The sequence below is a fragment of the Varanus komodoensis genome, unplaced genomic scaffold (assembly GCF_004798865.1).
Source record: "Varanus komodoensis strain SLA01 unplaced genomic scaffold, ASM479886v1 scaffold39, whole genome shotgun sequence".
NCBI lineage: Eukaryota > Metazoa > Chordata > Lepidosauria > Squamata > Varanidae > Varanus > Varanus komodoensis.
In genome coordinates, this window is record NW_025335922.1 from 2,054,919 (window position 1) to 2,079,554 (window position 24,636).

Consider the following 24,636-nt stretch of genomic DNA (forward strand, 5'->3'; position numbering starts at 1 on the left):
AAAGATAGTGCAAGCATGTGTACGATGTTCCCAGTTTGCAGAAAGAGGGAGTAATGGATAAGGCTGGATGTTGAGACAAGAGAACCAAGGAAACTGCGGATGACTAGATAAAATTATGATTCCAGAATAAAGCTGCATCCTTTGTCCTCAGACCTCTCTTCAGCAACTTTAGATGAATCTTCATAAGATATTCTGAGTTTCCAGACTTTCACTTAATATTCATCAAATGTTGCACATCAGCATCTGGGCAACCAATATTTAATTTCAGTGTTTGACTTTGCAATTTGATTTTCACATTTGATATTTGATAGTATGTGCTGACAGCTAGCTGTGGTTGATAGTTCATGACAAATGAAGGGTAGATCTTTATCTAAACACAGTTTTGATACAGTAACTTTGCACTCAAGGTCAGTAAAGTAAAATCAATCATTGTTAATAATGTTGCTAGAATTACTCAGAAGGGCTCAGTAGTTCAGTCCAAGCCTTCTTCAGCACTGTCTACCAATTTCATATGCAATGTTTCCATAATTCAAGATACTGAGAGCCAGGTAATCAAGGCACTCCCAAGACCTTTTACTTCCAGAAGCAAAGACACAATGGCCTTTGCACATGTGTATGCACATGCACTTACACCCACACACGTGCACACGCCTCCATTCCATGTACAGAAGCCAGCAAGGATGACAGGCATATCTTATTTCACTATTGGCAGATGCCCTTCACTTCTGAGGGCAGCAGGCTAGCTTTAGTTGTGAAGGAGAGGGCATGTGCTTACACAGCTCTGTCATCCAAGAGAAGCGGGGTGGGCAGAGGGACGCCATTGCTGCCCCCCAGTATCTGCCACTTGAGGGGATTGCCTCATGCTGCCTAATGGCGGGACCAACCCTGGTATCCAGGAAACATGGCCAAGAGGTCTCATGCCATTGTCCCCTCATGCCTTTGCTGAACAGAAGGCAGTTGCACACACAGATTGGTTCCTAATGCATTTGAGATATTGTGTGAACACCCCAAAGAAATCCACCTACTCTGGGAAGGTCATCCATTTAAGCAAAACTGTGTTATTCAGCCTAGCTTTTAATAGCTAAACAGGTTGCTTGGAGTTGCAATTACTGTTTTTCTTAAGGAGTAACGCTATGGAAACTTAGACAGAAAAAACAGCCTAGCTCCTTGCGTTGCTCACTGCAGCATGTTGGGGGTTGTTGGTGTTTTTTCCATCTAAATTTGCGCAGGATGATTTCAATTAATTAATGCTTTGCTTTGCGCTTTGCACCTTGCTCTGCTCTGCTTTGATTGATCGCACTGATGTCTCTTTCCCACTATGGAGAATATTTTTTTAAATGCCTGGCCAAAGAGAAGAGAAGAAAAAGTATTCTCAAAAATAAACATATAAAATGTTCTGGGGAAAGACTAACAGCTACATAATGGCTGGGTTCACATGTCATGATCGGCACCCTTGTATGGTGACCATGGATTGCATTTTTCTCTTCAGTGTGGATCAGGCCCCATGCTGATATTTCTCCTCCTCCCCACCATTCCCTTTACTCGCAGTCTTCCAGCCAGTATCCCAGGAGACACCCAGCGGGGGGAGGGGTTTCTTTTGACAGTGGCAGTCCTGAGCCCAGTCTCTGTTGTGCCAACGGGGCTCATGCCCCAAAGTGCAGCAGAGAAAACGAGAGCAGATCAGGCACCCTCAGCTCCTGCTCCAGAGAGGACCACTGGGGAGCAGCCCTGCTCTGCAGATCCCACCTCTGTGCCCCACATGTGCACTCAGTAGAAGCCCCTCACATGTGTGAGCTGGAAGGAGGACAATCCACCAGGCAGCAGGGCCTGGTTGGGGCTTCCAGAGATGCTGGGGTTTGCTGGAGTTCGGTTGGAGTTCGGTTGGAGTTCGGTTTGCTGGAGTTTGTTTGGAGTTTTCTCTGTTCTCTGAAATGCCCTTACTGAGGCTTCGCTGCTGGCTGTCCCCAAGACTTCCCAGCTAAAGGATGCTGGTACCTGACATCTTAAAAGCCAATGGATGTACTGTGGTAAATGCTTTTGGGCTTACACTGCACTTCACCTGGCACACAAAGTGGCGCATCCTGAGTCACATGGGGGCAGGGAGAGGGCTGTTTTTCCTGCAACAAATGCTTACCCCACTTTTCATGTGGGTCCAGGGCCAGGCAAAAGACAACAGGATCTCTCCCTCCCAGTTCACATGGAGAAGCTGACTGGACGGGCCACTGAGTCCCTTGGAGGTCATCCTGTCCTGCAACCCAAAGCTGCGGCAGGCAGAAGTGCGGCCTGTGCCACTTGACCCATGGTTCTGTCCTTCAACACTTTGCCGCCACCTTCCAGCATCTGCTGCTTGAGGTGACTGTGTGGTATAGCGGCTAATAGTGCTGCCCAGGAACCCAGGAGATCTGGTTCTAGTCCCCCTTTCAGCCATGAAATCCACAGGATCACACTGGGCCAGTCACTAACTCAGCCTAACCTACCTCACAGGGTTGTGGTCTTAAGGATGAATTGGAAAGGAGGGGGGCTTGTAAATATCCTTGGGTGCATTGCCAGAGGAAGAAAGGTGGGATAAGAATGTACCATGATAACGATGATGATGACAGGCTTCGTCACTCATCACACTGGGATGCCCTTCTTGCCCCACCTAATGTCACACCTCAGCTGGTTGTTTGCAGATGTCACTGAGGGCTTTCAATGACTCCTAACTAGAGCTGGATTCTTAAGGGTGACCTAGAGTTGTCAAATGCAGCATCTCATTCTCAGTCTTGCCAGGTGGAAAAAGTGCCTGCTGGCTCATGAAAGACTGCCAGGTAAATTAGCATCTGACAGAACCCTCTCCCGTGCTCCCTGGCTGATGGGAGCCATTGATTTTCTTTCCTTCACAAACGTCCGCTCTCCCAATAAGCCCCACTGAAGGGCTGCTTGGAAAGGGAAAGGAGTGTATTTCAGGTTCATCCTCCCATTGCCTGAAGGGTTGGGACTTTTCCCCAACCACTTATGCACTGATTCCTGAAGCTTCCATTGATCAACGTTGTATTCTTGTCTGGACATCTGGCTCAGCAAGAGGTGTTGAGCCCTGAAAATCCATAGGTGCCGGCCTCAGCCATTTTTGCAACTGCCCGATGCAACAAGCAACTCTGTGCTTGAAAACAATACATGCAGGCAGATATGGCCTGTAACAGCTTACAAAAGGAACCACTGCACTCTCCCCATAATCAATGGCAGCATCCTGTGGGTGCTTGTGATTGGCAATCTGTGCTCATAAAAGATGGTGTGCATCTGTTGTCCATTCGTGCCATTTTGCCAAGACTATGAAACCTATGCGCCTGAAACTTGGCTTGACTCTAAAGGGACTCCAGGGCCGTGCACCTCAGGGTTAATTAGCTTTTCAAAGGCATCAGTTAATCAGTTAATTCAGTTAATTTTAATGCATTAAAATCAGTTAATTTTAATGCATCCAAGTGGATGAAGCCTGTAGTAACATCTTCAGTCACTGGGGCTAGACTTCCTTAAGCAGCTTGTGCACTCTGAAGCCAGTGAGGACTAGTAGGCCAAAGGAGAGCTGGCTACATGGCTTCTCCTTCTCCTCGAGTGTAAGGCAGGCCCCTCTTCTTGTAGCAGAGGCGGGACGCCACGACAGGGACTGTGCCCAGGGGTGCCAGCAAGCATGGCTTCAGCCACGGTGTGCCTATGCCTAGCTCTGACAGCTGAGTTGGCTTGAAGGCTTTGCAGCATCAAACGAAGACTATTCCAACCCATATGATGCCCCATCTATTTGAGATCTGTCTTTAAAACAATTGTCTCCTTGCAACTCAACACCCTAATTCTATGGAACCATGAAGATGTGATATACCCGCTACTCCAGAGAGCAGGACGAAGCTAAAGGGTACAAATTTTGGTTAAATATTGCAAGAAATTCCTAACGGTGAGGGCTATTCAAACCTGGTTCTCCTTGGCTGGAGATGTTATGCAGAGGCTGGATGGCCATTTGTCTGGGGGTGTCACTGATTTATAACCTCTGCTAAAGATCTTGCACTGAACTGGGGGCTGGACTTTGTCATGTCCAAGATCCCTTCCATTCTGTGATTCTACAATAGAGTTGGTGTGCAGGGGCTGAGACTAGGGTAGAATGGACCTAAGAACCCACCAGTTTGCACTTTGCACAAAATGCTGGCAATCCGGAGACGGCTTGCACTCTTTGCACACAGTTTCCTTATGGCTAGATATGATTGCCTCGGATCACTGACTTCTAAGGGCACAATCTGATCATGGACATGAGCAGCAGTTTCCTGTAAGTACAGGGCTCATTGGAGATAAATTATCAACATGCCCAGATAATGGCACCTTATTGCCTCTATTCTTCCTCCAGGCACATGGCAATGTGTGGTGTGGCCCCAGCTCTGATCCGGGGCCATGGATTCTACAGCTTCTTTGAACATAGCCATCATCACAGACTCTGGTTCCCTGGACTTGCACTCAGCATTCCTGTCCTTGTTTCTTCACCTTGTGCCCCCATTCCTTTGGCCTTGCTCGCAGCCCTGTCTGATGCTGCAGCATTTCTAGAGTGACTGTTAGGCTAACTCGGAAATCCTCAAATTGGCTTTGGACATTTGGAGATGCAGGGAAGAAAAGGAGCACAAGTGCCTTCCACTCCCTGTTTTGCATCTCCTCCCGGACGCTGTACTCACGCTTAGGGGGAGATGCGTGTTCTCCAGTGTAGGAAGATCCAGCTTCCCTGCTTTTGAGTACTGGACTCAAACTGGCCGGCTGGAATCTATATGCCCAGAGGGATCTGACCACTGCCAGGGATGAGTGCACAGGCTGTGATGGCTGCAAAAAGAAAAGGTTTCACTTGCTTCTGATTAGCTGAAGAAGGGCCAGTGGCACAAATCTCTTCCCACCCCCACACGTGCTTTTAACTATTCCCTCTTAAAATGGATCACCACAGCCTTCCCCAGCCAGCTGTCTTTTAGCTGTGTCACGTGCAGCCTGCAAAGCCACATGGTGAATGTTGGAGTTTCATTCCAACACAACCAGACACAGCAGATTAGGGAAGGCAGAATTCAAAAAGAAACTGGACAACCATCTGAGTGGGATGGTGTAACTTGGTGTCCTGCAACAGTTGGATCCAATGGCCTTTGTGGCCCCTTCCAACTCTACTATTCCATGATTCTGTGAATTATGAGGATTCTGAACATCTGCAGTTACAATTGAGCTTAGTGGGGAGGGGCCACAGCTCTGGCTGAGCAAGTGCATTGCAAACAAAAGGTCTCATATTCAGTCAGTGGCATCTCCATTTAAAAGAAACAGGGCTCAAGGGATGGAAAAGATCTTCTCCTGAGATACTAGTCTGTATGGACAAATCAGGGATGCTGCACCTGCATCCAGCGTTTCAGAGACTGCACTGAGCAGGAGGTTGGACTTATTTATTTATCTATTTAAAACATTTTTATGCCGCCCCCATCGCAACAAAGCCTCGGGGTGGCTCACAACGACTTAATGATCTTCAGGGTTCCTTCCAGCCCTATAATTCTACCACTTCTAACCAGATGTTCCTGTGAACCAATGGTTGCATGAGCTGAGATTCTGCAAAACTTTGTCCATTGACTACCTGTTGCGTGCAGGTCATCTCCTTCTTCCTCTCTCCTTAGAAGGGAAACCTTAGAAGCATAGTGCTTTTATTGAAACCTAACCAGTTACAGAACAATACGGGCTCAAAATAGCCTCCTGTTAGATTGGTGGGATAAACCTCTGCCCATGAAAAGGCTTGAATCCAAACTGAAACTTCACCTCTGTCCCACCCTTTCAGTAAAGGTGCTGACTGTCCCTACAAGGTAATTCTTGCTGCCTGAGGACTAGATGATAGAAACACTGGAGACTGGGTGCTCCCTTCCTCTCTTGTTGCTCCACCAGGTCAAGGGACGCTCCCTGCATCTGCTCACCCCGCCCTGAAAGACCTTCTGTGCTTTCCAAGGTGAGCAGATTCTCACACTCTCTCTGAGAAACTTCACTGGGTAACCTTGAAACTGCCAACTCCTCCACCCTGCTTGTTCCTCCACCTCCTCCCCAGAATCATATGACTCAATCTGAGCAGACTGTAATGAGTGAGGAACACCCCCTCCCCAGTACCTACCCTCTGAATCTTGAGAAGGGCCCGGAGAAGGGCCCTGTTCCTTCCTCTCCACAAAGGCATCACTGTGGCAACTGCTCAGCATAGGATGGTGGAGGGGGGTGGGTAGGGCTCCTCCAATCCATCATACCAACATCCAATTGACACACTGCTTAAATAGCCCCTGCCAGTCAAACATGGGAGGTCGTTTCAGCTTCAGGGACAAATGAACAGAAGTTTGAGCAGCACAACCCTCCAGATTCCTCACATGATAGGCTTTGTGAGCAAGTGAAAGAGATGGGTACAAATCCAGGATTGTTAATAATGCTGCTTGAAAAGACAGGGAGAGGTAAATGTTGTACTATGCCTTATTCCCTGCCTAGCCATTGCAAAAGGCAGATGGGCTGGAAAAGCTGGGACCTTTGAGGAGGCAGTGTAATTGCATTGGGAGCACGAGGGCCTGCCACCATCTCTTTGCCTAACCTACCCAGAGGGTTGTTGTGAACAAGAATGTGGGTAGAGAGAATGATGCACACCGTCTTGAGCTCCATGGAGGAAGGGTCTGGATTAAATATGATAATTAATAAATAACAGGAGAACAGACAGTGATAATTATCATAACAATATTTTATTTCTACCCTGTTTTTCCTCCAAAAATGGCATTCAAGGTGCCTTACACAATTCAAATTGTTTAAGATAATAAAATAATAAATGGCAGAACAATAACAACACAGCATTATGACAGGACAGCATTCCAAAAAGAAACAACAGTCGGAGAGGGACACAAAGTGTAGGTGTTGCTATACTAATGCTGGAAGCCTCCAAACCAAAATGATGGCCTTGGCATTCTTGGTTTAAAAAGAAAAAACCCAGCTGCATTGGACATCTACAATCCATATAGTGCACCTCTCTGTGTACAGAAAGTCTTTGGAAAGCACAGGAAATGAGCCCAACAAATTCACATACAGAATAAAGCACCTTGGGTGAATCAGTGTGGATGGAAAGATCAGCCTCCCCGAGATTAATATGGCCCTGGGCGTGTTCTGTCAGCTCCTCAATGGGGTCTTGGAAGGCGATCTTGTAACAGGGGCAGTGGGAATCGAAACAGCAGTCAGCTTGCTGCCATGTGCTTTCTCTTTTGTTCTTCCTACTTTGCCCACATTTTGTCGTGCTTTCCGTGCTTCATCAGCTTCTTCTGACTTTCAGCTTTAAAGATATATGTCTATTTCTCCTCTTTGAATTATTTCTCCTCCTTATTTTTACCTCATCTTTGGCTGTGTGTTTGTCAGGCTCCTGGTGATGTTGCTTGTAATCTTTCTTGCATGTCTCCCTTCCTCTCTTCCCAGTCCTTGCTTTGGTCATTGTCTTCCTATAGATATTTTGGTGTGCTGCTTCTTTGAGCCATAGATGTATGTTTTGCATACATTCTGAGTTTTCCTTTCTTTAAAGTGTACAGGACAGTGCTGTCTTTGGTCGACAGTCTTATTTATTTGTTTTTTAAGAACCCATGGTCTTTCAAATCAAAGCACATGAGAAGACAGTGGGAAAAGATTAATAAAAGACAAAATAAAGGGTATACAGATTCACTGTATCATATTCCCAACAGTTACTTGATTTAGTCAGCTTTTCATCCAAGAAATTTTGTGGCATCTAATATACATGGAAAATACATTTGCTGGATAATACATAATCCAAGGTCCATTGACACTTTTGAAACAGATGCTAATGGGGCATTCCATTGGTTATTTGAAATATGGCATTCTGATTTATTATTCCATTTTTCAAAGACCTTGTGCATTATTATAGTTCTTTTGGAGAGAGGGTCCAAACATGAGGATTCTAAAACTGCCCTGGGGTAGAAAAAGCTAGGTAGAAAAGCCCCAAATTTAGTGCATGTCAGAAAAAAGTCCAATAATATAGAGTAAATTCAGAGCAACCAAATCCACCCTTTTAAACAGAAAGCAGTATTCTTTCCCAATGTGCGGCAGAATGGAAGTCCACAGAAATTTACAAAACAAAGCATTATTTTTAATAAATATTAGATAACTAAACAGGAAGGGGCAGATAAGACTAAGCTGTGCAGTTCCTCAGTGCTCCGGGACACCAGTGCTAGCACTATCCATTCATAAATGAAGGGGACAAGGTGAGCAATGTGGTAGGAAAGTTTGCAGATGATAGGACAGAGAAAACTCGGTAGACAGGAAAGAGTGTCAGACTGAGCAAACAGGCAACAAAACAGCAAACAAGGCTGAGTAAATATTTTATTTATTTATTTATTTATTTATTAAAACATTTTTATGCCGCCCCATTCGCTGAAGCCTCGGGGCGGCTCACAACATTAAATTAAAATACAAACATTAAGTTATAACATTAAGTTAAAATGTTTGTAAGGTGCAAACATTGAGTTAAAATATAAAAAATAACAATATAAAATATGAAAACCAAAGCAAGTATGTATGTCCTTTCTTCAGAAACACAACTATATAGAATGAAATAGTGGGGTTACAATGGATATTCCAATGAAAGTGTCAGCTGAGAATTCCATGGGATTATCAGGAAGAGATTGAAAATCTAAAGATGAGTATAAGCATGCCTTTATCAAAATTCAGGGGGCACCAACATTTGGAATATTGTGTGGACTTCTGGCTACCAAATGCCAAAGGGACATGTAAAGGTGCAATTGTATACATGTTTGGACAGAAAAATGGCCTAGAACACCCAGCATGTTGCAGCCAGCCATACGGCCTGGGACAAGTCAGGAGTTGTAGGCTATTTTCCTTTTCATTTCTTCTTCTTTTTTTTTTTTAGTCTAAACAGTCATAGGATTGTACCTTTAAAGTTGGCAAAGGTGTAAAAAAGAACAACCATAATGATCAAGGGTTTGGTGCCCCATTCTGCATCTTCCTTACTAGGAAAAACTAAGCACCTGGACATCTTTACTTGAGAAAACAAACAAGGGAGAGGCATAATCCAATTTTTTAAAAAAATATGATTCCTGAGGAGAAATTGGAGCAATACACATTTTTGTTAATCTGTTATATGAGAATTCTGCCAACCAATTAAACTGAGACACAATAGATTCAAACCAGGGAAGCACTTCTTCACACAGTACTTAATTACCTTGCAGAACCTTTCATTTGTTTCTGGCAAATTTGACTTGGATGAATTTTAAAATGGGGAATTAGAAATAGTTAAAGAAGGATAGCAGGCCAGCCCTAGCACTGAGGAAAGTGAGGCGGCGACCTCAGGTGGGCAGTCGTGGGCACAGATCTGTGGGTTCTGTGCAGCCTCCCAGCGCTCCCTGAGCTAGCCTGGTATCCTCAGGAGGGGTGCGGGATGCAGAACCAAGGTGAGATTAGTTATCACTCCAAAGGGATGGATCATAGAGATAAATCACTTGAGGAGGGCTGTGCGAGCTAGCCCATTTGACCCATCAAGGGTCATATATATACGGCTCATGCATATAGATATCATACATGCTGATAATATACAACATATTATAGTGCTGCTTGCAACATTTCTGGATATATTTTCATTCTAGTGAAATAAACCTGTGTGATTAAATTGGTGCTGGACATAGGGATGTCCTGACTGTGTGGCAGGCAAAAGTGCGTCACAGCTGCTGGTACACAAATTAACTGTTTGGAACATGATTCCTTTTACATCCGTGACATGGGAAGACCTCTCCTAAAAAGGCACAAGGAGCATTTGGCTGATCTGCAACATAATGCAATATTTGCTAGTTCTTGCAAATGAAGGAGAAACATGCAGGAAGAGCGGCTGTGGTAGCAGCGAACAAAGCCTCCAAAAGAGAAAGTACAGGGAAGCATTGTTTACTGATCAGCTGAAGTCTGATATCAATGTAAAAGATGTGGTGAAACAAGCTATGGTGTTTATTCACACAAGCCTGAACAACTGTAGAATACAGGTGCTGATGGTTAACCCATGCTGAGGCTTGGCCTTGTTCTTGATTGGTCCTGGGACTGTAACATACTCATATCTGGCACTGAAACTGGTGCCTCACATTTTAACAGTTAAAGTTAAAGTTGTTTTTTTAATAAAACAGTTTTAATTTGAACTTTTTACATTTGTGAAATCTTTTGAGCTTTTTTAAAAAGAAGAGGCATACTTTTGCAGCTTAATTTGGGAAGGCATTCTTGTTTATCGATCTGAGGCTGTTCTATGTGGCACAAGCACCTAGTATGAAGGGATAGTCCTGGTTTTTTTTGGTCTTTCCCAGAAATTTCATGGTCATATGAGCAACAGTTTTTAAACAGTTGTTGTATCATCACTGTTTTTAAAGGTAAGAATCACCTGACTGATCTTATTGCTCTTGTAGATTATGTGCTTCTTTCTGGAGTTTAGAAGCAGTTGCATCTGTTTGTGGCCTATCTAAATGTATGCTGTTAGATTTATGCAAATCCAAGCTAAGTAATTCCTAGTTAAAATTCCTGACCATTAGACATGTTGCCTGGAGTTGGGGTTGATGGGAGTTGAAATCCAAAACATCTGGGGAGGACTGGTGTGGAAAAGGCACTCTTGAAGGAATAATTTGGAATACATGAGCCTTCTTGAACATAATATTCCCTTGGCTGCATCTCGAAACATTTCTGATCAGGACAACTGTGGCCAGTAGCAGTTGAAATACAAAACATCTAGATGGCAATTTAGACTACCATGGCTCAAACTGATCATGTGAACCCAGGCTTTCAATAGAGTTTCTCCTGAAGTAAATAATCATAGGACTGCAGCTTCATTAACACCAGGTTAGCAGCTTGGATGGAGAAACTGTGGTACAGTTTTTCCCAGACTGATGTGCTCCAACTGTCTACAGATCCCATCAACCACAATATCTCAGGAAGTTGGCAGTCATAAAGGGCACCAGTGATAGTTCTGTGGACTTTCCTCCTTTCCTGCTTCCTTCCATCTTAAGCAGCATGACTGGTTTAGATCAGGGTCAACACTAAAGGTGGACAGACACAAAGGAGTATGTCCTCCACCACCTACTTTACCAAATTATGCAGAAAAAGTGGGCTTCTGGGAGGTGGGATTTTGCACTCAAGAATGAGAAAAGCCATACCTGCAGAAATTCCCCCCTCCACAGACGTAGCAAATGATATTAGAGTGTGGGACTTCAACCAAAGGGACCTGGGTCTGAACCCCTACATTGGGTTATGCTGAGCCAGCAATGACTTCTGTGTGGAACCTTCCCCACAGGGTTGTTGTGAGGACGAAATGGGAAGAAAGAAAGGCAGAACCACTGCACAGAGCTCCTCAGGGGAAGGCTGGCTGGGGTGAAGCATAAGAAAGGCTTAACCAAGAAGCTCCTGATCCTTCCTTCGGGGGGTCACCCCTCCGCACACGCGCGCGCACATTTTTCCCCACTGCAGTGGCCCCAGAGCTTCTCCTTGGGATGACCCGGCGCCTTCCCGCCTCTACCGCTTCCTCGCCGTTCCCAGTGCAGAATCTCCCCAAAGGAGCCAAGCATCGCTTGACACAGTCGAAGCAGCCAGCAGAGCCACGGATCCGGCACTTCGCCGGTCCTCGCGTTTGCAGTCAGGCTGGTGCGCGCCGGGCAGAGCGACTGTTCGCACGTAGCGCGCCTTGCGGCGCTTTGCGCTGCTCCTGCTGGCGGCGGCTGCGGCTCCAACCGCTCTGCCGGTGGACCATCCCCGCCGGCACTGCAGCTTTGGTCATATGAGCAGGAATAGGAGGAGAAGGGCGCTCTTCCCCCTCCCTCTTCCGTCCTCCCAAATCTTTTGGGCACTTGCCTCACTCTCGCCTCTCTTCCCACAGTTGCAAGGATGGCTTCCCTGCTCAGCCCGGCCGATATCAAGAAGGTGATGGCAACCTTCGCAGGTGAGATGCGGCAGAGCCTTTGCACGGGATGGAGGAGGGACAGAGGGGAGTTGCGGGAGAGATCCTCTCTTAGAGGTCATTCTGAACAAGGAGAGGCGCCACGGGGAAGCGGGAAGGAGGATGGAGGGGCTGGGAGCGCAAAGCAAGCTGAGCCGGGCAGAAAGTCCTTGGACCGCTCCTAGGACGGGGCATGAAGAGCGTCATTAAGTTTTGAGCGCCGAGATCCAGGAGATCCACTGCAGGCAAACTCTGCACCGCAGGGAGTGGAGAAGTCGCACATCTGAGGAGCCCTGGGAAGGGCACAGGGAGCCCTGCACTTCGGCGCTTCTGCTGGCAGTGTGTCCTTCAACAGTCGGTCTTCAGCAATAGCCAACCTCCCCATTCCCAGCAATGTTTTCCTGTCTTCTCAGTATTTCCAAGGGCTCGTTTTCCTTGTCTCAGTCTTACATTATTATCCTTACTGTAGTAGTTTGTCTTTTTTGTGCTTTTCGGGATGCAGAAATTGGTTTGCATGCCTGCCTTTAGAAATCAATGTGTTTGAAATAACTACAGGATTACAGGAGCAAGTTTGGGGGCACCAACAATCCAACTTTCCCCTGAAGGCTCCCCCGTTTCTTTTGTGCAGGCAACACCAGCCAGGGGTTGCCACATATTCATCTGTCTGGGCAGCATGAGGTTAATCAAGGGCTCGAGGAACTCATTCCCTTCTCCAAAGGTACCCAGCTCCAGGATCCAACCATCCCCCTGCTTTGATGAGAGGCTGCCAGCTGCAAAGGGGGGTGCATCCAGCTCCCACACCTTCACTATTTATGCGGAAGAGGGACTTCATCCATCATCTGTAGTTTGCACCACCATGCCAAGCTACAGAGGCTGAATTCCCCTCTTCCGTGCAACTATTGCAAGTGCAGTCGCCCTGCCCTCAGTTTCACCTGGACACCCGGGAGCATCCTTTCTCAGCCTGTCATCCCCACACTGGATGGGATGGTGGAATTTTGTAGTCCATTCAATTCAACGCAAGGGTACCAACTTAGGAAAGAGACACTATCTTCCACTCGGATCTATCATCCCTATAGCTACCCTTTTGGTGATGCATTAGTTGTGGACTAGACTGAAAACCAAAGCATGCAGTCCAACCTCCTCAAACTGGTGCAGTCCAGATGTTTTGCACTTCATTGCCCATTATCCCAAAGCAGCATGGCTGATGGCCATGAATTCTGCAAGAAGTAGTCCCAAAAATCTGAAGGAGACTCAGTCCAGGAAGGCTGCCCCAATCTCTGTATCAGAAGTAGGTAACTTGGTGCCCGAAGGATGCTTTAGATCCTATCATGCCTGACCACTGGCTTGTTTGTACCATCTGCAAAGGGAGAAGTCTGCTAAACAGAGGTATGTTCTTTAATTCTTCCATTCCTGTAGCACCAGACTCTTTTAACCATGCTCAGTTCTTTGTGCTGGCGGGCTTGAAAAACCAGAACATTGAAAAACTGAAGGATATTTTCCACCTCCTGGACAGAAATCAGACTGGCTTTATTGAGAAGAATGAACTAAGGTAAGCAAAGACTATTTATTTATTAGCATGTATTTATCACCTTAGCAGTTAAAAGAAGCCATTAAGACACTGTGCAGTTATTTAAAAATAGAAAATCTAAAACAATAAAAACAGGAACATTGAAATTGTAAATACAGTAAAACCTTAAAATATATCTTTTCTAGCTTGAAAAAATGTATCACTGAGCCCTTTCTAGAGGCCAGCCGTAGATTCTAAGGCAGCACCTTCTTTAGCCGGGATCAATACAAGACAAAGCCTTTCAGGTGTGCCCAGAAAATGTGTTTATGTGGCCAGTTGGGTCCTCAAAAGAGCTTCCTCCACAGATCCGATTAACCTGAACCAGTTCAAAGCAAGACAAGTAGTTCCTGGGTTAGCTAGTCCTGTAAAGTTTAAAACCAATACCCTGACTTGCTCCTAGAAAGCAACTGGCAACTGGTATAGGTGTTTCAGGACAGCTGTAACATGATCCCAACGTTTTCTAATGTAACCAGGGGTGGTAAAATGTCCCATGAATGACCATATGTTTGCAGTGTCAGCAGAAGTCTGTTTCAAAGGGAGCCGTATTAGATTGGATGGTGTTTTAATTCTCTGTTGTAGGACACTTGAAAGCTCCTTTTGAAGGAAAAGCAAGGCATACATTTCAATATTACATAATACCTCCCAATCCCACAGAGGCATATTTTAAAAACTGGGTAAATGGAAGACCATCTATATCAGCTTCCCCACTTTCTCCTTTGCCTCTTTTTCTTCTTCACAGCATATTATTTGTAGTCTTTTCGCCTGATTACTGTTTCTTGTTCATAGTTTCATGATGAGGATCTTTTCCCCAGAAGGCAGGCTCCTGACTGATGCAGAAACTAATAGAATGATGGCTGCTGGAGATAAAGATCAAGATGGCAAACTCGGGGTTGATGGTGGGTACCCTTCCCTGGAGAGATCAGATTTGGCAGTAGGAGGTCAACTTGAAACAGTGTGTGCCAAGAAGAAGCAGGGATTCAAATGGGGCGATCCCTAAAATGCATGATGGGACGTGTTGGCATGCCAGAGAAGAAATGCATACATTTAATGATGAAATCACAATCTGCTGTTAGCCCAACCCTCCAACCTCAGAAGAAAATGCTTGCTCCATTTCAGCTTCCCCTTCCAATCAACCACTGATTGGAGGCAGGACATTCTGCTTCATTGCTGCATTAGATGTCATCAGAACATGCTCCACTAATGCAGTTAAATTCCACATCCTTGGAGGAGGGTGCCCTTTGCATCTCTGCATGAGTTGTTACTCTGGGAATGCATCTTTCCAACCAGAGGTGCAGTCAGAATCCTAATGCGTGCAGAAACACAGCTCTCACTTTTCATCCTCTAGAGCAAAAGTGGACCTTGATTATCTGATGGTGAAGAAACACTTATCTTGAGTAATGGGACTCGGATGAAAGCAGAGGTGTTACGGAAGAGGCAGGGACAGCCTGAAATTTGCGAGGACCCTCAGCAAAATGCCCTCTGTGGGTCTGGCATTTATACCACTGAGCCCTGGCAGACTTATCTGGCCACAGCAGTCCATAAGTGACAGGCAGCAGGAGTAGCACGGTTATCCATGCTGGCTCTGAGCCACAATTTTCATTTCCTGCAGTGTCTCAGAACAGTGCTACATTGGGGGCATTCTGGGAAATTAACGGTGGCTCCCAGTCCCAGCTAAATGCATGACAGAATGGGGAGGGGGCAACCAGGGGCCCACAGGTTGGTTGCATCCCCTGCTGCCCCTCATTGCTTTACAGATTCAGTTTGAAATCAGCTTTGCATCATTAAGCTGCATTTCCCTAATGTGCAGTAGTCTAACTTTGCTTGTGACTTTTGTTATTGACCTCTGCTACACTCTTCATTTGTATCACAAAACCAGCCTGGCCAATCAGCTTTAACATAATATAGACTGTAGATAGAAAGCCTTTGGTCCTGATCTGCTTGGAAGAGGGGAAGAAGACCAGCTCACAACAGTTTACCTGCTGGCACTCCCAGGAAGTGCCTGGTCATGGTGCACCCATTTGCTCTTGGGGGGGGGGTCTATGCATTAAATTCCCTGGGGGGGGCAAGCTGCCCCACAGCCAGGGGCAGATGTGTAACTGTGTTACTAATCAAACTGCATTAACTGCAAAATTATGTGCTAGTTAGGGAAATCTTCCCCCAGGTTTCAAACACATGAGCACTTTTAATTTAATGTAATTAAAATTAACAAATGCAAGTCAAAAACAATGTAACTCCAATGCGATCACCCTTGGAGTCCACGCCAGATTTCAATTTCATGCTCTTACTACTGTGGCATTGATAAAGAAATACACCTCCATTGTTATAGATTAACAAACCTCCCATGATGATGATGATGAGGAGGAGGAGGAGGAGGAGGAGTGGAATGTCTGGGGAGAGAGGGGAGGGACCCCTAGAGAGTACATGGGGCATACCTTCTGAGAGATCCCCCTCAGGGTGCCCCAGTCAGGTTTTCAGGTGTCTGGTGCACACTGTGCAACAATGCAGTTGTTTGGAAAGAGCCAGTTCGGAGCAGCACAAATGTCTTGTGGGCATCTGGGGCTTAAAGCTGCATAATAAAATCCAACCATCTGGGAATGACAGCAGTGATGCACAGAGGGTTCTTACTGTAGACTAGCCACCTCTGACTCGTGTCAGTTTAAAATAGACACCTTGGAGATGACAATCCTGGATTGTCTTCATGCCGCCTTACTGTGCTACTGACTCTGGTGAATGAGTGAGCTGAATTGTGTATCCAGGGCCTTGCTGAGGCATGGTCCCTGTAGCCACAGCCCTCACGTGATGCAATACTATCCTCTCAGTGACTTTCCTCCTCACCTCTGTCTCTCTTCCAGAATTCATAGCCATGGTGACCGAATCGTAAAGACTTCAAGCAGTCTGAAATCTCCATCACCCCTTCTCTACCTGATTCCAGCTGTTTTCCACTGACCACCTTGGTTCTTATCTTGATCCATGTTATTTTTATCCAATGCATTGCTTTTCTCTGCAGCCCTGCAACTCTACAATTGTGCTGTATACAATTAAAAAACTAAAGGTCACATCAGTTTGGCCTCCTGTCTCCCCTGCCTTTCGTGTGTGCCTCAATTTACCCTGGTTTGCAAGGGAGGGAGGGAGGAAAGCTGGGGTGCAGCTAGGGACATATTCCTCTTGGCTGTTTGATACACCCACCCAGCAAGGTAGTGTTTGCGTCAGGACAGAAGCAGGCGGTACAATTATTTCAGCAGGAATATGCTAATAGTAAAAAAAGTAACTTTATCTAATTCCTTTGTGGTAAGAGTGATTTTGTCCTCCACAAGTCTCCTGATTATATGGAAATTAAACATGTGTACATCTGTACCCTAACAAAACTCTAGTGATAGCAACCACACATTTTCAATTGGCAGCCAACTCCTTTGATTCAATTCTTCCCAGAGTTGTAGAAAATTGATTTATTAGCTGCTAAACTCAGATTCCTCAAAAATATTTTAAATGCTAGTTAAATCTTCCCTGTTAAGTTCAGCTCCTTGTGTTTTCCAAATGCAGACAGAGATTTGAACCAACCACGATACAACACCATCAGTTTGGGTCGATCAAACTCAGATAGTTTCAAAATGACTCTTCTCTATGCAATCTAGGATAGAAAACATCGCATATACCTTCCAGCAGTGTTAGTTAATAGTTTTGGACAGGAAATAAAATGATGAATACTTCCTTGAAGAAATATAGAAGATAGAAAAGCAATATCTTCATTGAAACCTTGACACAAGTGGTATTGCTTCTGCCATGTGGAACACATTCTGGAGTTCCTTTTATGCATGAATGCAAGGCAGGTTTCCATTTTAGGGCAAACTGGTCTGCAGCAAATGCAGGGGGCTCATCTGATCTATCACACCCATCATCCATTTGGCACACCATTTAAATACATCCTTCCACCCAAAACCAGGAAGTCATTTTGAAGCCAGGGACAAATGAACAGAAGGTTGATCAACACACCCCTCTAGATTCACCACATAATAGGCTGTGGGAGCAAGTGAAAGAGGTGGATACCAAGCCAGGGTTATCTGCCGGGGAAAAGTGAATGTCATGCCTCCACCATGTCCCTGGAGCAAGGAGGGAGACATCCCACTTTCAGAAGAGCTAGGGGGAATGGAGAGTGCAAGAAACTAGCTAGCCATGTCCCATCCATGCTTGCATGGTGATACTTGCATGGTGAAAAGCCCAGAGTTGATGAGCAATCACTCCCAAGTCCTATTTCTGCTAACTCTTAGCTGGGCTCTTGTCACTGCCCCCAACCTCAGAAACATTCACATCCTGTTTGCTTGGATTTCGTAGCCACTGTAGCTGCTTACAGTTTTTGAACTCTTATATCAGCCACTGTCAGCTGTGTTTTCTTGAAGGTCTCCCATGTGTGCTCAGATGTAAATCTGATTAGTCTGGCCAGGGAGAGAGAGTGTGAATGTGTTTGTGTATATTAATGTAGGCCAAGTTTGCTGTGCAATGCACAAGAGACAGATAAGAACATAAGAAGGAAAAAGTGTATACCAGTTTGTGACATGGAGGTTCAGAGTGCTTATATTTCAAAGGAGAGAGCAAAGCCGCAGGCTTGCAATGCACATTGTGAGGTGGTGTGGCATCAGCCACATCCAAATTGGAATGTGAAGAATCCATGCGTTTAAAACAGGATATAGCACAACCTGGTAGGAAAAAAGCCAAGGGCTGTGCATGTGTACATGTGTGTGTGTGTGCATGTGTGTGAAGGCAGGACCTGTGGCCCAGGATATGAGAGGAAAGCATCCATGGATAGGGGGAGGTGCTTAAACGTCTTTTCCTCCACTGTTACCCTCCTCTGGGCTCCCTGCCATGCTTTTCTCATCATTCTTGGAAGGGGGGAGGAAAGCCCTGGGGAAAGATGGCAGTTGTTTGCCACAGTGTAAGGGGGTGAGGGACTTGGCACAGCCCACAGGCCGTGCCCTTTTCGTTATTAAAATCTAATCTCACCGTGAACCCAACTGCTTGGGGCAGAGCCAGAAGGCAAATTGAGGTGCTCCACCATGTTGCTGCCAGGTGAAGCATTGCATGGTAGATTGGAAAGCTTGTATTTCTCCTACAGCACTCAAAGGCAGTAGGTGCCCCCCACCCCACCCCACCCCACCCCCCCCATCCTGCTGCCCCATTTTGCATGATGTATTCCTGAAGATGAAACTCAAATGCCTTGGCCACCTAATGAGAAGGAACAGCTCACTGGAGAAGACCCTGATGCTGGGAACGACTGATGCAAAAGGAGAAGGGGGTGGCAGAGGATGAGGTGGCTGGATGGGGTCACTGGGGCAGTGGGTGTGGGCTTGGGTGGGCTCCGAGGGATGGTGGAGGACAGGAGAGCCTGGAGGAATGTTGCCCATGGGTTCGTGATGGGTCGGGCATGACTTTGTGACTAAACAGACAGACATACCTGAAGATGCCAGAGCAGCTGGGAAAAGTGTTACCATCAAGAAGATCTGGTCTACAATGCCTAGCATCCCTCACCACTGGCTATACTGCCTACAGCTGATGGGAGTTGATGACCAAAACACTGGGCAAGCACTAGGTTGTGGGAAACTAACATGTGGGATTCTGTATAGTTGCTCTGCTGTTTTTGAACAGTTGGCTTCAGTAGGGGAAGGCAGCAGGGGGGAAAAACAGGATTTTGCCATCAGCTCTGTGCTCCTGTTCTTCATCCAGCAAGAAGTCCCAGCTTGACAGTCTCTTCAGCTGCCCTACTCTTCCAAGTGCTCCTGCTTGATGTGGGTCTCTCGTTTGGTCTGCTGACCTCAGAATCCTCTGCTGTAGTCTCACTGGAAGCCAGAAAAGAAAGGAGGTGTTGGCTCAGATTTCAGAGTGCTGAAAGCACTTCTGTGCTTTGAGATGAGAGCCCTTCCAGAGTCTGTCTTGCTTGGGGCTCAGCCTCTCCACTGAGCACCAGCAGAAAAGCTTGTTAGCAGCCTCTGCCATCCTACTCTTGCCCAGATCATAAACATGCATGGGTGCATATTTACTGTGTGCAGTAGCAGGACTGTAGCAGGCATATAGAATCCATACAACACAGTTCTCCATATATAAAACCTCTATTGAAAGCACAGAGAATGAATGCAATCAATTCAAACAAATTTGAAGCAACTTGACTGAATCAGTGTGGATGAAAATATCTGCCTCCTTATAATCAATATGGCCCTGGGAATGTGCTGATCCCTCCTTACCTATTTTAACTCGGTATTATATTTTACTGTATTACCTCTGGATGAGAGACGCCATATTTTTCTGTATCATGATTGAGAGAGCTTTGATGAAAGCTCTTTGGCAGGCAGCAGGGCCCAGCACAGGGAAGCCACTCAGCAGTCTGTCCAGAAAGGACATCAGCTAACAATCTTTGATGTAATCGGCAAAGCCAGCAAGCCACGGATAGTCCATAGCGCATGAAGGAGGTGGCTTTGGGAATCCGGATGCTCCACAGCCCTATGCCACTTCAGCCCTTTCCACAAGCCAACCTTGATCACGTGTCTCTTCATATTAGCACCATCCCCCATGAAGCATGGCTACAGTCACTTCTTCTTTGATGAAAGTTAGATCCTTATTACACAGGAATAAAAGACACTGGAAGCTGGATACTTGCCACTTATTAGTTTAACAAAAGACATACCCTTTACTCTTCTTAGGACAAACTTCATTAGCACTTGTTAGGCGCAGGGGGAAAGCAGTGATTTCCTGCCAAAATCTGGTGGCAGAAACTGCTTTTTCACTGATGATGAATTAATTAATGACGTGTGATCTCCAGGGCACTGCTCAAGGAACTCTGCAGGCTGAATGCTTGCCCTGACTCTCTTGCAGCCAGTGTGGAAAAAACGGTGCTCACTGTGCCCCTGCCCCCCATTGCAACTGAGTCTTAAATGGCAAGTCAAGAACGTGGGGGAGGCTGGGGTGCCAGATTACATTGATTCCAGTCAGCATCTTGGCCCCCATTGCCCCACCTCCCTGGCATGCAATGGCCAACAATTATCTAGCAGAAACACCCATTGCCAGAGGTCACCACAACTGAGCCTCATACTCAGCATAGGGTGCATGTAAGCTTCCAAGCATCCATGGTACAGGATGTAGGACTGCAGCCTCAGCTGCGTATCTACAGTAATCCTGGAGAAGTGAATCCAGAATTCCTGACCATTAGCCATGCTGGATGGGCTGATGGGAGTTGAAATCCAAAACATCTGGGGAGAACTGCTTAGGAGAAGGCTGCTTTGAAGGAAGTGTTTGGTCTAGCTCAGGCTTCTTCTATAGCAGGGGTCTCAAACTCAACTTACCTGGGGGCCGCTGGAAGTAGAGTCTGGGTGAGGCTGGGCCGCATCAAGGATTCCACCCCCGCGCTGGTGGTGGGCCGCTCATCCCGCGGCCAGCCCGAGCGCTGCCGGCGCTTTGAAGGCCGCAGGGCCCCTCCCCCGTGCCCCACCCGTCCCAGCAATTGGCCCGCGGGCTGCGAGTTTGAGACCCCTGTTCTATAGGATGCCTGCCAGATGTTTTGGAATACAAACCCAGCATATCTAACCTGGCAGATAAGGGTGATTAAAGCTTAAATCCAAAAATACCTGGAGGACAATTTAAGCCATAGCAGCTCAAATTGATCATGCAAACCAAGCCATTCAATAGCATTTACTCAGAAGTAAATGAGCAAGCTTGCAGCTTAATCATCGTAGGTTAGCAGTTTGGAGATATTGCAGTTCAGCTTCCCAAGCCTGATATTCTCCATAGGTTTTGGAATACAACTCCTATCAAGCACAAAGTCTCAGGATGATGGCAGTTGCAGAACAACAGACTGGAAGGACACCAATAGACTAGTGCTTTGCATTATCTTTCTTTCTTCCTTTATTTTTTTTTCTTTCCAGTCATGGCTGGTTTATCAGCGGGAGATGCCAAGACATGGTGACCAGATGCAAAGAAGTATGTTCCCCACCTCATACTTTCAAGAATTGTGCAGGAAAAGTGAGATTCCAGGAGGTGCAGCTTGGCATGCAGGAGTGAGGAAAGTGGTAACCGTGTCAATTGTGTCAATTCGCTCCTCCACAGAAGTTGCAAAGCAGAGCCACTGATACTAGAGTGTGGAACTTCGACTTGGACTTGAATCTCTCCCTGGCCTAGTGACCCTGGACTAGTCTAGCTGTGTGTGGAACTCTCCCCACAGCTTTGTTTTGAAGATACAGTGACCATTGCCCGGATTCCCCCGAGGAAGGTTCTGTGCGATGCTTGAAAAAGAACGCGCAAAGTTTCCTTCGCGGATCATCCTCCTCCCAGAAACCCAAGCAATTTGTCTCCTAACTATACCGCCCCACAGCTGGCCCGAAGAGCGACTGCCAGCTCTTCCCTGCTCCTTCCTTCTTCCTGCGGCACTTCCCCGCCGTCCTCAGAGCAGGATTTCCCAGGAGGATCATCGCTTGTCCCATTTCTTGTCCCAGTCAACCATGAGCTCGGCGCTGCAGGTCCTCACCTTTGCAATTTAAACGTTGGGCGCCGGGCAGTGCGCGTCTCTCGGAGCTTTGCGCGCCTCCGCTCCAGCCCTCCCCCGGTGCGCCATTGCCGTCGCCACTACCGTTTGAGCAGAAATGGGAGAGAAGGACGTTTTTCCCCTCCCTCTTTCGTCCTCCTAAATCTTTTGCTTCACCCGCGAGCTTCTCTTCTCGCAGTTGCAAGGATGGCTTCCCTATTCAGCCCGGCCAGTATCTAGAAGGCGATGGAAACCTACGCAGGTGAGATGCGGCAGAGCCTTTGCACGGGATGCGGGAGGGACAAAGAGAGGGGCTGCGGGAGAGCTCATTTCCTAGTGATCTGAACGAGGAGAGCCCCCACGGAGAAGCGGAAGGAGGGTGGAGAGGTTGGGAGCGCAAAGCAGGCTGAGCCAGACTGAAAGTCGGTGGATTGCTCCTGGAATGATGGCGTGAAGAGCTCCGCTAGGTGTTGAGCTCCAGGGGATCCACTCCAGGCAGCCTTTGCACTTCGGGGAGCAAGGAGGTGTTTCTGTGACCATCACGTCCTTCAGCATCAGCTCTTCAGCAGAAGTATCTTCCTCAGAATTCACCTACGAACCCAATTCGTAGGTGGATGATCATTATCAGGAATCATTTTCCCTTGAAATAGTCACCTAAACTCCTCCCATGGCCCATTTCCAGCAATATTCACCTCTTTTCTCTGCCTTTCCAAGGGATGACTTTCCTGTATGATCCTTAATATACTTGTTTGCTTGTGCTTTTCAAGATGCAGAAACTGGACGGCTGTCTTCACCAATCAGTAGGCTTTGGACAACTGGAGCAAGAAGAGCATGTTGGGGGGCCCGCCAACCCAACTTCCCCCTGCAAGCTCCCCATTTTGTTTTGCAAACAGCAGCAGCAGCCAGCTGTTGCCACAGCTACAGGGGTGTGAGCAAAGCGGGTTCACAAGGATGGGGTTAAGAGCCCTTTCTCCAAACACACCCAGCTCCAAGATCCAGCCATCTTGCTTCTCAGTTGTGAGGCCACAGGATGGAATGAAATATAGAAACATGTATTCCAGTCTCCTTGAACTGGTGTTATCTGGATGCTTTGGATCAAGTCCAAAACCAGGACTACTGGGAGTTCCAGTACAAAACATCTGTGGGGCATTGTGCTGCAGAGAACTAATGTAGTCTGAGTTCTTCCTGTAAGGCAACCATCTCTGAGTTGATACCTTCCAGATGTTTTGGACTTCAGCTCCCATTAGGCCCAGCTCATATGGCCAGTGGTCAGTGATCCTGGGAGCTGTGATGCAAAACATCTGAGAGGGCCAGTCTGAGCAAGCCTGCCCCAAGAGTTCCTTCCCTGAAACAGAGGAATCAGAGCAGGCAGCTTGGTGCCAGCTGGGTATTTTGGACTGTATCTCCCGTCACTGCTGGCCGCTGAGCAAAATAGAGGGGACTGCAGGATGTCCACCCCTCATTTATGCAAACAATCCGAATCACACGTAGGCCTGTGGTAGGGCTGCTAGGCGAAAATGGTGACAGCATTCTGGTTGCATGACACAGGCACCTTTTAGCAAGTGGAACTGCATAGCAAACCTTGTCACCCCCACCTCAGAATCCTGAACTACTGCACTGTCCTTTTTTGCTAACCTCTTTTTCTTCTTGCTTGTGCTGAGTGACCTTGGTAAGCACTAAGCCAATGGGTGAGGGAATCCCATCAAAGCCACAGCTGCTGAAGAACTCGGGGCAAGAGCCATTCACCAAAACTGCTCTGGGCTCTCAGTCCTCCTCATTCATGCTTTAGCAATCACTGTGGGAAAACAGGCCACGGGAGGGAGCGCAGTGCTCTGGGGTGGATGTATTCCACATGCCTGCCTGGTCCCTCATCCTTTCACTCATCGATTCTTTCTTGATTTGTATGCAGTGCCTAAGTAAAACACTACCCAAATACAGAGGAACAGCTTAATCTGGGCATGTCTTCAAGGTCATTGCCTTGTATTTCCCTAGTGAAGCCCCTGGATTCAGAAGCCCATTGACAAGAACAAGACCAATGTTTAATTTCAGAAGTCCATCCATCTGTCCTTCCTTCTTTCTTTCGAAGAGTGATGTGAGGGGACACCCTGGGCTCAAAAGAGAGCTGCAGTACATCCCAGAAAATTACATACATGTACTGCACATGTACATACATGTACATACATATACATACCTCTCCTCTCTCAACCACCTTCCCACCCTTCCTACCTCCATCCATTAATAATTCTGAGTTCACATTTTCACTGGAGAAATACAACCCATCCAAAATCCAGACCAAAGACCTCAAGTGAAACGAGGATATTGTAAAATTCAGTCCACATGTTGTGATATTCTATCAGTTACTTGCTGGGAGGAGTTGCTACTTAGTGGCATTATGCCTAAGGTTGCTCTGAAGGTTACCTTCAAAGTCACATACGTGTCATTTGCAGGCAGTATGTGTGCCAATGTCACGCATACTCCATCCCTGATGGGGGAGGAAGGTGTGCAGGGCAAATCCTCCTCTCCGTTGCAGTTAGCACCTGGGCTCATTCCCTGTTTCACTTGCACAGCCACTGAAGCCCTGGAAATGAAGCAACTGGAATTTCTGCA

General features: G+C 46.7%; 1 protein-coding gene across 1 annotated transcript; it reads left to right on the forward strand.

Annotated features, from left to right (window-relative positions):
• Nucleotides 1-9,442: 9,442 nt before the first annotated feature.
• On the forward strand, nt 9,443-16,410 carry PVALB (parvalbumin). The gene is made up of 7 exons (XM_044441061.1): nt 9,443-9,455; nt 11,566-11,670; nt 11,903-11,965; nt 12,591-12,680; nt 13,379-13,511; nt 14,316-14,425; nt 16,382-16,410. Exons 1-7 carry the CDS (start codon nt 9,443-9,445, stop codon nt 16,408-16,410), a joined length of 543 nt encoding a protein of 180 aa, XP_044296996.1.
• The last annotated feature ends 8,226 nt before the right edge of the window (nt 16,411-24,636 follow it).